Source organism: Ochotona curzoniae, unplaced genomic scaffold (genome assembly GCF_017591425.1).
Source record: "Ochotona curzoniae isolate NIBS_2020 unplaced genomic scaffold, NIBS_Ocur_1.0 scaffold_3171, whole genome shotgun sequence".
NCBI lineage: Eukaryota > Metazoa > Chordata > Mammalia > Lagomorpha > Ochotonidae > Ochotona > Ochotona curzoniae.
In genome coordinates, this window is record NW_024467104.1 from 3,115,085 (window position 1) to 3,127,419 (window position 12,335).

General features: G+C 47.6%; 1 protein-coding gene across 1 annotated transcript in view; it reads left to right on the forward strand.

Moving 5' to 3' along the window:
• The first annotated feature begins 6,812 nt into the window (after positions 1-6,812).
• The window catches only part of DTX4 (deltex E3 ubiquitin ligase 4), a 31,093-nt gene continuing 25,570 nt past the window's right edge, over positions 6,813-12,335 (forward strand). Inside the window, exon 1 of the mRNA XM_041003968.1 lies at positions 6,813-7,261. Within this exon, the coding sequence (XP_040859902.1) occupies positions 7,051-7,261 (211 nt within the window). The 5' untranslated portion in view covers positions 6,813-7,050. The remainder of the gene's footprint in view (positions 7,262-12,335) is intronic.

A 12,335-nucleotide genomic window follows, 5' to 3' on the forward strand; every position in this document is an offset into this window, starting at 1 on the left:
TGTTTGAACCACAAGTGGGAGAAAGACTGTGCAGGCAATGGTGTGGCCACAGCACAGGATCACAGGTGGCTGAAATTGGTGAGCTAGGAGCTGGGAATACAGAGACTGTGGTAAAATCCTAGCAAAACAACCCAGGACTGAAACTTGCTGGAGCGAGTGGCACAAGTGACTGCAAATGAAGAACCAGGTACCAAATGCAATGAGTAAAATCAACCTGTAGACAAGTGGGCAACACAGCTTTGAGACTGGCCCTAAGAAGAATATAAGAAGAATTATTAGAAATGAAGGACACAAAGGAGCAAATTAAAAACTCAACAGAAAGCCTCAATAATAATGAGCAAAGGAGAAGAGCCTCCAGATTGGAAGACGTTTCCTCAACAATGGTGGAAAATTGGGCCCAGCAGCGTGGCTTAGCGCCTAAAGTCCTCGCCTTGAACGCACCAGGATCCCATATGGGTGCCAGTTCTAATCCCGGCAGCCCCACTTCCCATTCAGCTCCCTGCTTGTGGCCTGGGAAAGCAGTCAAGGACAGCCCAAAGCCTTGGGACCCTGCACCCACATGGGAGACCCGGAAGAGGTTCCTGGTTCCCGGCTTCGGATCAGTGCAGCACCGGCTATTGCGGTCACTTGGGGAGTGAATCATCGGACGGAAGATCTTCCTCTCTGTCTCTCCTCCTCTCTGTATATCTGACTTTGTAATTTAAAAAATGGTGGAAAATCAAAAAGCTGGAAGAGGAACTAAGTTAAACTATGTAAAGTATTCAAGAATTAAGGGACATTATGAGAAAGCTATCAGAAAGCACAGAAAGAGAAGCTGGGTTTAAAAATATATTCACTTAAATAATAAAGGAAAAAATAGGAAAAAAATACAGGATGAATGCAGAACTCCCAGTAGGATTGATCAAAAGAAATCTTCATCACAAAACATGATAATCCAGTTCTCTTCAACAAATTCATAGAGAAAATCCTACAGGCCAGAACATATTCCCGATTCTAAAAGCAAAAATTTGTCAGTCCAGACGAATGTACCCAGCAAAGTTTTACTTTGTCTTTAAAAATGAAATAAAATTCTTGAACTGCAAAGAAAAGCTCAAAGAACTTGCCTCTTTTATACCTGTCTTACAAATGATATTTAAAGATGTTCTATTGACAGAAAAAAAATGAATAGCACTACCAAAACCAAAGGCAAATGTGGAGAATGTCCCAATAAAGCAGCAAAGGAAGACCAAATCAAATAAAAAATAACCCATTGCTAAATAGGACCAAACTACCAGCTATCCATACTAACCCTGGAAGTTAATGGTTTAAACTCACCAATGAAGTGTCATTGATTAGCAGACTGGATCAGAAAGCAAAGCCCGTGTATGTAGTTCCCATGTGAGACACATCTCACCAACAAAGGTATGCAAAAATGGAAAGTGAAAGCATGGGAAAAGATAATCCAGGCTAACATAAAAGAAAAGAAGCTGGTGTAGCCATTCTTATATCAAATAATATAGACTTTGACGTGAAGAACATGAAAGAGATAAACAAGGGTACCACACAATGATCAAAGGACCCATTCATCATGAAGCGATCACCTTACTAGTTTCTTAGGATGTTTTCTTTTTCATCTCTGCTTCTACCTGGTTTTTCTCTCTTGCTTTCCTTTGCTAGACTAGCTAAAAGTTTGCTTTGTTCATCTTCTTTAAAAAATGGCTCTTTCTTGTTGCAATCTATGTGTTTTTTTAGTTTCAATTACATTTATTTTTGCCATGCTTTTTATCATTTCTTGTTTCCTGTTCATTTTTTTCTGTTTTTAGTAAGTCCTTGAGATGCATTGTTAGGTCATTTGTTTGAGATATTTCTGAGTTTTTTTTTGTTAAGCACCTGATGTTATAAATGTCCATTTTAATGTTGCTTCTGCTACATCTCATGGGTTTTGATATTTTTTTAAATTTTTATTTTCATTTGCTTAAAATTTTTTTCTGGTTAATTTCTTCAGTGACATAGGTTATACAGTAGCATCATTTTCTTCAGGAAGCTTTTTTATTTTCAATGATACACTGTTCATTCAGTATCATGTTGTTTAACTTCATGTTGCTGAAATTTTTATTTTTCTTCCTGTTTTGCTTTACAGTTTTTCCTTTAAAGGGGTGTATGGTAACTGTATAATAGTGACTATCCTATCCAGATGTGAAGATACTCTGCAGTATGCATCTCTACTTCCAAATCAAAGATGGACTTCCAATAAGACTGTTAACTATATCTTGACAATAGGACGCTAGACTCTCTGCCAGTGTCCATCCCTACAACGTTGGGATACACTTCAATAGCAGAATGATGCACTTATGACTGTTTATGAAGGACTACACTATTGTAAAAATATAGAATCAATGCGAGGGGAAGAGGGAGACTCGGAGAGGGCTGAGAGGAAGTCCCAGAGTCTGTAGAGCTGTATCATAAAATAATAAAGTAAAGTAAATTGACTTTAAAAAGAGAAAGGATAAAATAGGGTAACACTATTTACCAACATTGTAATTAGATAGTCTATAACTCCTTACTACAACTTGTCAATCAACACTGTGTGACAGTGTTGGAATGACTGCACAGATCAATGGGACAGAACAGAAAAACCAGAAATAGATCCACCTAAATATGCCTGATCATTTTTTAACAAAGACGTGAAAGAAGCTCAAATGAGCCAGTTCAACAAGTGATGTTGGACAAATAGCAGTTCATCCACAGGCAACAACAAACAAGCAATCAATCAGCAAAATGAACCACTCACTGAAACCTTGCTACTTATGCAAACATTAACACAAAATAAACCATTGTAAGTCTTATAGCTATAAAAATCTAGGAAGGAATATCCAAGTCCTAAGGCTATCCAAAGATTTCTTACCATTGACTTGGAAAGTAAAATTTAGAATAGAAAATTTGATAAATTTGGGTGCTTAAAAATAAATTCTAAAAATTGAACGTTGCTTTGTGAGAGGCTCTGTAAAGAGGGTAAAAAAATGAATCAGAGAGACAATCTTTGGAAATCACATATCCATCAAGTATAATGACAGAAAACTTAAAGAAAATGTTTCATTTCAACAGTTAAAGAAAAAAGACAAATTAGATGCCATTACCACCATTTGGGGGCCATGAGCCAACATGTACAAGGTGTGTGTGTGTGTGTGTGTGTGTGTGTGTGTGTGTGTGTGTGTGTGTGTATTCTCTCGGATGCTCTGCCTTTCAAATAAATACATAACTCTTTGACAAAATACCATAGGACTTCATAATTGTCTTTATTTATCCCAAAGACATAGAAACTTGGTAGACATGCACAAATCTGAATGAAGATGTATATGGCAGCTTTGTTAATAATAGTCCAAACTTGAACAATACATACACAGGTCCATCCATGGGTGAACTACAAGACAAATAGTCGCACATTGATGCAAAGGAGTGTCAACAGACAATAAAATGGGACAGACTCCTTAGACACGCAACAACCTAAAGGAATCATTAGAGAAGTATGCCATAGGAAAAGCTCATTCCAAAAGGTGCAAAGCTTCTAAGGTTCCATTGACATTCTTGAAAATAATGAAATCGCAAGCAGGCAGAACGTGTCCATGATGGCTAAGGGTTAAAGTAGAATGAAAAGAGAAGGAAGGACAACATAAGGGGCTCTAGAGGTGACACAATTGTGTACTTTACAGAAAGTGTCTATTGTGTAACGAATAGCCCAATCGTGCTACATCAGTGAAGGTGTGGACTTGCAGTATAGTTTGGATCATGTGGAGGAAGAGAATCCATGAGATTTTCTGTCTCATTTCTTTAAAACTGTGTACTAGGGGCTGGCATGGTGGCATATCAGGCTAATCCTCTGCCTGTAGCACTGGCATCCCTTATGGGCACGAGTTCAAGTCTCAGCTGTTCCACTTCCAACCCAATTCCCTGCTTATGGCCTGAAAAAAAGTAGTTCTCGGGAACCTGCACCCACGTAGGAGACCTGGAACAATCTCCTGACTCCCAGGATTGGACAAGTCCAGCTCTGGCTATTTGGGGAGTGAAAAAGTAGATGGATGATTCCTCTCTGTCTCTCCCTCTCTCTCACTGTAACTCTGAATTTCATGAAAAATAAACAAGACTTTTAAAAAAATTAAAACCCTCCTGAACTTTTCAAAAATAATAATAATAATAAAAACTAAAATGGAATTAAGCTTTTGTCTGGCTCTTTTTATTGAGCCAAAATAAGTTGGAAACCAACCTCTGTGTTGTGGGCAGGCCAGTCAGCAAGAAGCACAGGCGAGGTGTAGGCACAGGGTTTGATGCTAGTCCTACCTGTTCCCTGGCAACAGTGGCATCGAGCACAAGCCAGGGGCTTGCTGACAGATTCCCCTCCAGGCATCCTTCCAGCTGCCTTGCTCCACTTCGTGTGCAGCAGAGACGGGCTGTCCTTGGGTTTGGGAGTCCTCCTCAAAGTGCAAACTTGTCTGCCGACTAAACGCGTGGTACTGTTTTCACCCACCAGCTTTAGAGTAGCTTGCTACTAGAGCAACAGGTAGCTGGGTGGTGGGGCAGGGAGGGGAGTGGAACAGCTGTTTTGTCTATGGATATTCCACAGAAAAGGAATGGCATTTTGATAGAACCTTCATGTTACGACTGATAATATTTTTACAAGCATCATAAAATTATATCATTGGACAGTTGTAAAAACTGCTTCACTCAAATTGGTCTTAACTAGTGATGCTTTAACACAGCCATAGTATGACCACATTACAAATTGGATATGTCACTTGCTCAACAACTCCATGCCACTTAGAGGTAATAAAAAACGTAGTTTTGATACTAAACTGGGATGGCTGAGATTTTTAAAAATTTATGGTACAGATTAACTAAGATTCTCTTAGAATACCTAAGAAGCATATGCTTCTCACTGATTAATAGGTTATTTCTAAATTATCTGTTATGATTTATGACACATTAATAAATGTACTTTTACAATTATAACTGATTAATACTGTCAAACCATCCACTTACTTCCTCTTACAAATGAATTGGACAAGCTCTCTCCTGTGTCACTGTGCATTTCAATTTTGCTGTAATACTCTGTTACGTTTAACATGCCGGACACAAGACCAAATACAGTGCTGGCATAGTAGCATAGTACATTATGCCACCTCTGTGACAATGGCATCCCCATATCTGACAGTGAGCTTCAGCTCCAGCTGCTTCACTTCTAATCTAACTTCCTGGTGATGTACTTGGGAAAGCAGCAAATAATAGCCCCACCGCTTTGGCCCCTGCCACCCACATGCAATTCCTGCTTGGCTTTGACCCGATCTGCCTCAGACTGTTGCATCCATCTAGGATATGAATCCGTGGACAGAATCAACCTCTCTCTCTCTCTCTCTCTCTCTCTCTCTCTCTCTCTCTCTCTCTCTCTCTCTCTCTCATCACTCCACCTTGTGATAAACAAATATTTTAAAAAGAAAACAAGGTCCAAAACCAGGCTAGTAATAGATAGGGAAGGGTCATTTTTCTGCTTCCTATTCATGTTTCAAATGATCGCTGTTATCTGGAACACTGCGTTCCCTCCTAGGAATTCCTGATTTAGGAATTACAATAGTAACAGGTGGGGGAGGGCTTTTGGACAGTCCACGGGGGCGGGGGGAGTAGGTTAGGTTTTACTTTCGTCCTTGTCTTTTAAAACATAAAACGACCATATCATATTACAAAAACATTATTAAAAATGGTAACCCTAACAAACAACCCGTTTTAATTTTTCCACATTTTGTCTTGAATTCTGACAAGATAAATTGTTTTGTGTGGTGGAAAGCTAGTGTTCGTAAGATTAGTATGTAATCCTCATTTCACCCTTCCCTTTGAATCAGAGCCCCTTTTGTATTACTTTGCCCCGTAACTATAGAGAACCAAAATAACTAAATTTGCCTTAGATTTGCCCTGGTGTCTCATACTTTTTGGCCATAGAAACGCTGGCGAATCATTGGATTGACCATACATCTTGTTGACTCCATTAACTCTTTTTCGGGTCATAAAAACACTCCCCATGCTCTTAACATGGGTAATATACACTCCTCCATCCGTGGACCACATTAGCCACGAACAGGTGCACGGCCCCGGCCCGGCGCGTGACGCTGAAGGCCAGCAGGGGGCGCGTCAGCGCCGGGGCACAGGGCGAGGGGCCGGGGGCGTGGCTTCTGCATCCTTGATGGACAGCTAAGGATGCAGGCGAAGATGAGGTAATAGCAGCCTGCCGAGGAGGGCGTGGGGGTGCGCGCGTGTGTGCACGAGCCGGAGACCCCCGAGTGCCTCGGACCAGGCTGTGCAGAAAAGACAGGGAGGAGGGAAACCCCATCTTGGAAAAGGAGGCTGCGAAGCGGTCCGGGCGCCGAGCCATGACGGGGGGCACCCGTGCACCCAGGGACAGGGGGATCCCCCGAGGGCGCGGGCGCGGGCTTGCCTGGGCGCTCGGCCGGGAAGGAGCGATTCCTTCTGGAAGGGACTGAGCGGAGTCACAAGGAGGGGGAGCTCTGCCCGCGGGCGAGCCGTGCGGGGCGGGGCGGGGAGGGGCGGGGAAGGGACCGAGCGTGCCTTCCCGAGCGCGGGCGCGCGGCGGGAGCCCACCCCGGCGCCTGCAGAGCCCCGCGGCGCAACTGGTGCAAGCGCCGGCTCCTCGCCTCGCCGTCCGCGCCAGCTCGCGGCCGCCGGGGGCCGGGGCTTTGCAAGGCGCCGGCCTGTTTGCAGAGAGCCGGGGATTTGCATGAAGCGACTGGATCCTGCCGAGCAGCGGCTGCAGCGGCGCACCCGGGCAGCGGCGGCGGCGCGCAGTCCCAGCCAGGCGGCCCCGCTTTCCGGGCCCCGGTGGATGCGTGGCCTGGGAGGAGCCCATGGGCCGGAGCTGAGGCTGCCCGGGGCGTCGGGGCGCGCGGCGAGGGGCGCGGTCGAGGCCCGGAGGCGGCGGCGCAGGAGGAAGCGGAGGAGGTCGGGCACGCCGGGCTCGGGAGGCGGTCAGCGCAGCGCCGCCGCCTTCGCTGCCGCAGCCCCGGGTTCGTCATGCTCCTGGCCTCGGCCGTGGTGGTCTGGGAATGGCTGAACGAGCACGGCCGCTGGCGTCCCTACAGCCCGGCCGTGAGCCACCACATCGAGGCGGTGGCCCGCGCCGGCCCCCGCGCCGGGGGCAGCGTGGTGCTGGGCCAGGTGGATAGCCGGCTCGCGCCCTACATCATCGATCTGCAGTCCATGAACCAGTTCCGACAAGACACGGGTGAGCCGGCAGCCCCAACCTTGCTTGCCCGCCCGCTCTCGCTTCCCTGCCTACCCGAGGGTCTCCCGCCTGGTGAGCCCACCGCGGCGCACAGGTGTCACCTGAGAGGCGCTGACAAAAAGCTCCTAACTTCCCTTGATCCTCTCTGGACACGCCCCGGCCACACACGTGCGTGCGTGCAAATGGTCTTGGTGTCGTGGTTATACAAACCCAGCTTTAACCTGGCTGCTAAGAGCCCCGAGTGCCTTTCCTGCCTTCTTTTGCCCACGTCCTTTGGTGCAGAAATCCTAGGGCCGCCCCCGGCCACAAGCCTTCCCAGCCCCTCGCCAAAGCTTCCTGTTCTCGCATGCTTGGCTGCTCTCAACTTGCCTTACGTGTGCGCCCCAGGCACCCTTGGGCCTGCCACGCACGTCCTCCTCCCCATCCCTCCCAGAGGTGTGCTAGGTGTGCAAAGTGTAGGCGGCAGAAAGGATTCTCTTGGAGGATCCAGATGTATGGGGCAAACCACCCCACCTCCCGTGCTCCCCGACAGGAGATTCCAGAGCGTGAGACGTCCCCGTTGCTGCTCTAGCGAGTACCTCTGTGCTGTGCGCTCCAAGTGCCAAAGCAACAGATGGAGAGAGGAGGGGGAGGTCAGGGCTCGGGAATGCCTGGCAGGGAAGCCGCTCCCTTTGTCCCCAGAGGAGGAGGAGGTGGGGCAGTAGATTCCTAAGGAGAAACTGTCCGGGAGCTTCCTTCTGAAACTGCAGCTGGTCAGGGACACTCTGACTTTCCAAAGCGCTGAACTAATTCCTGTCTTCTCAGAAGAATCAAGTTGCTTCTCTGGTGGCCAGGCTCCCAGTTCGCAGCTGGGCGGCTTGGTCAGGTCACAGTCAGGAAGACAGGCTGACAGGGTGGAGGTCAGGGCGCACAGGGGTCATTGGAGGGCAGGCCACAGCTGCACTTCTTGGCTTGGTGGAGTGTATCCAGGCGCACTTGATGTTCTTGTCTGCCTTGCAAACACTCCAGTGACTCGGGAGGGGAAGGGGCTGTTCTGGAATTTTGGCTCTGCTTTCCCAAGAGGCGCACCAAGGAGCCTGGAAAAGCAGGTGTTGTGGGGGTGGCGGGGGAGGGGTGGAGGGGAGTGGAGAATATGACTAGAAGAGCTTGCTGCTCAGAGAACAGCTGTTGGGGCAGGCATCTCAGCCTCCTTGGAAAGCCCCCACATCCTGTGTGCTAATTCGGATTGTCATGGGAAAGGGGTTTCTTCCCATCCTCGTGTCCCCATCTTTAGTCCCAACTCGCAGGAATCACTTTGCCGAGGACTTTGCAGACACTGGCCAACTGAGGAGAAGAGCTTTCTGGGGAAAGGCTTCCAGGAGGGTTAGCACTCGGGCTGCAGTCTTGGTGGGGACGCAGAGTCGTAAGAGAACGAGGAAGGGGGTGGAGGGCAGTGAGTGTGGCTGGCAGAAGGAAAGGGTGGGTGCACTTTGGATGGAGGTCAGGCAGGTGAGCATAAAGAGGTGCATTAGTCCCAGCACTGCGCAGTGGAGGACAGCTTGGGGAACACAGCAGCCAGTGCACCTGTCAGGGAATTGCCATCCTACACAACATCTTTAGGAGCAGGTGTTTGTTTATAGAGTACACCTCTGGAAAGTACTGAGAGCTACTGAAGATATGAAAGATGGGATCCCCCTCTAGTACCCAGGAAGGGCGTGGTTCTTCCAGCATGGTGTCTGGCAGTGCCTTGGATGAGCTTGGCACCTGGGAAGAGTCATGGCCCAAAAGGTCCTTTTGACCGAAGTGGAACTGTAGGGAAATGTGAACTGAAAAACAGCCATTGTTCTCCCTCTCCCCAGGTCTGATCTCCATTGTGTGAGGACGGGCGGCTAGCAGCTTAGGCAGGAGCTGAGGGTGCTTGCACTGTACAGCAAAAGCCCCAGCTCCTTTAAAAGCTTCTCTCTGGGTGTGTTTGGCATTCACACTGCTTTGGTTTCAACCTCTCATTCCTGTGGTCAGCTGGTCAACCATTCCAAGCACCTTCCCCCTCTGGGCCGGGTTCTGAAGAACCTCCCCCCCCACCCCCCGGCTCAGTTTCCAAGCGTGCTGGGTCCATCAGGGAACTTGTCAACATAGAATGCAATCTCTGGTTTTCTTGGCCCTGAGCCCCCTCCTCTCTCTTCCCAGCACACACACACACACACACACACACACACACACACACACACACAGCTCCTTTCAATGCAGCTCATTGATGGGACCATGACAAGGTAGGAACTTTATACCACCGGCTTCCCAGGCAACCCCAGCCAAGCCCTGGCAATGTTTAATTAAATTACCCACCGTCCCCCAAGCCACAGTTTAAATCTGGGAACCAGAAACATCCCCATCAACAAAAGCGATATGGAAGTCCCCTGCCTGGAGGCAATTTTTCTCTCTTTTTGTTGCCTTCTCTCTGTGGGGACGTTTCCTGACGTGGACTTTTGTCCTTTTTAGAAGTTGCCCGCCCGGCTGCCAAGGCAGTCCTCAGCCTCTCCCCTCCCCTGGGCTGCGGGCCTCAGCCAGCCTGTCTCCAGGGAGATGGCTGAGGGCCTGTAGACACCCGTCTGCCCGCCTCTGTTTTCCCTGGGGCCCTGCTGCTACTCTAAGCTTCCTAGGGATCCCAACCTTTCTGCATACTCTCCTGGCCTCTTCTTGGCACATTTTGGCCAGAGAATCTGAAAGGAAGGAAGAGATGGACTGAGATGGAGGGGCTAACCCTCTTTCCCACTCAGTGGGCTCCACTCTCCACCCATCATGCATTTCATTGGCTGGGCTTCCTTCTTCGGTTGTAGAACAGTGTCTGCGGGGACTTTGTTTCAACATCACTCGCCCTGAGTCCTCCAGCAGGGACATGGGGAAGACCTAGGCTGAGAGTGGAGACACACCACTTAGGTGCTTGTCCCAGACTCACTGCTTATTGTGGAGCCATAAGCAAGCCCCTTAACTTGCCAGGTTTCCTTTTCCTCTGTAGAATGACGAGCAACCGTAAGATCCCTTCTCCTGCATTGTTTCTGTCAAGCCGATCAGCAAGTCAATGATTTGGCTCCTGTACCAGGGATGGTGCTAATCAGTAGCTTGGTGCAGAGAAGAGCTTTATCTAGGTCAGAATTTTCTGTGCAAGTTTTGCCTCCCTTAGGTCTTGAGTGTGATGAGAAGGCCTATATGGGGAAAACGAATTTAGCTGAGGATTTGACAGAAGCAGACTTTTTTATAGCCTCGACACCACAACACCCCTTCTCTGAATGAGCATGGAGGGGGCAGACACCAATTTGACCACACGATAGAGTACGCAGGAGGCACGATGTGTCTCCTTCTGTTGTTGGTGAGTTTGTGGCTAGTACATGGCAAAGCTGAGATGCAGGATTCAGTGTTCTGTGTCTGACTTTCAACTGCTGAACATGTAAGCTTGGTGCAGGCACTGTTCTAGGCATGGAGGATCTAGCACAAGGAGGACGTCTGAGTCTTTGTTCTAATGGAAGGTTCTAGTTAGGCTCAAGGTGCTGATCAGAGCGACCTGGGATTGCAAGGACAGGCCGTGGGCTGAAAGCAGTCAGTCACTTTGCATGGATGTGGATGACACGCCTGGAAGACACTGCCTCCCATTTCCCAGAGGCCTGAACATCTTGAATGTCTTAGAGTGTACATGTCAGAGGACTGGGATCTCTCTCTCTCTCCCACTTTGGTTTGTAAGCATCCTCTGTCTCTGTCCTATTACACAGCTTTTCCTTATGTCACTGTCTCTTAGGCAAGGTTAGAACTGGTCCTCATGGCATCTAATATGTTGTCCTGATTATACAGAAGTCCAGGACTAACAATGCCCCCAAATAGAGAGTCTCTTAAAATGATCAGAGAATGAATTCCCACCCTCTTAGATCTCTGTCCTGTGGGATAGTTCTAGGGTTAAACTCAACTCAACACTTTTTCTCCAAAAATGAACCCATGCCTGTTTTCTGCTAAATGGCATTAGCATTTTGCCACATTCCCATGGTTAGAACCACAGGATTCTTTGACTCATTCCTTCACTCAAGATCTTATTTGGGTGCCTAATACAAACAGGCACTTAATATGGGACCCAACAGGTGTAACTTATTGTGTAGGATATAAACCCAGGATAGTCATTCTTAGGCAGATGCTGGGGTCTTGGACCTGGAGATGCTAACCAATTAGTTGAGTTCAGGGCATTTCCAAGCCACACCCCCGGAGATTCTGAAGGAGGCAGCTCTCGCTTTGAAAAGTATTCAGTTACTCCTGGTCAAATGTTACCCATTTCTTCCCAGTAGCGTTGCTCTATTTTGTCACCTCTTTGTCTTTTTCCTGCCAGCAGCCTTCTACTCATCAAGAACCTAATTAATAGAAAATCCTTGGTCTTGTCATTTCTTTTTAGCAAGGTCCACTGGCTCTCCATTGCTGCAAATTAAATCTGTCACAGCCTGGCATTCCAGACCTTCTATTCTCCAGCTCTAACGGCCCTCTCCATGCTTATCTTCTTATACTCTCTGTTCCCACCAAGCAGAAGACTGATGAATTCCCACCCTCTTAGATCTCTGTCCTGTGGGATAGTTCTAGGGTTAAACTAAACTCAACACTTTTTCTCCAAAAATGAACCCATGCCTGTTTTCTGCTAAACGGCATTATCATTTTGCCACATTCTCATGGTTAAAACCACAGGATTCTTTGACTCATTCCTTCACTCAAGATCTTATTTGGGTGCCTAATACGAACAGGCACTTAATATGGGACCTTATTTCATGTGCCCCCTCAGAGTCCTCCTCACTGTCAGCTTTTCATCAGGTTCCTGCTACTAAAATGCATTGCTGTTTTACCTATTGAAACTGTCTTTCATGGTAAGTCCTGCGTTGCTTGTCATCCATTTTTTAAAATGTTCCTCAAGGCATCGTTACTTCATTTACTCAATATGTATGGAACCCCATAAGACACGCCAGGCAAGGGAGATTTGGTGGTGTTCACACAGCTTGATGCTTTCTCAAATGGGGTTGAGAATCCTAGTGGGGGAGATAAAGTAGCCACTTCAATAGATGTGTAAGTGCGTATT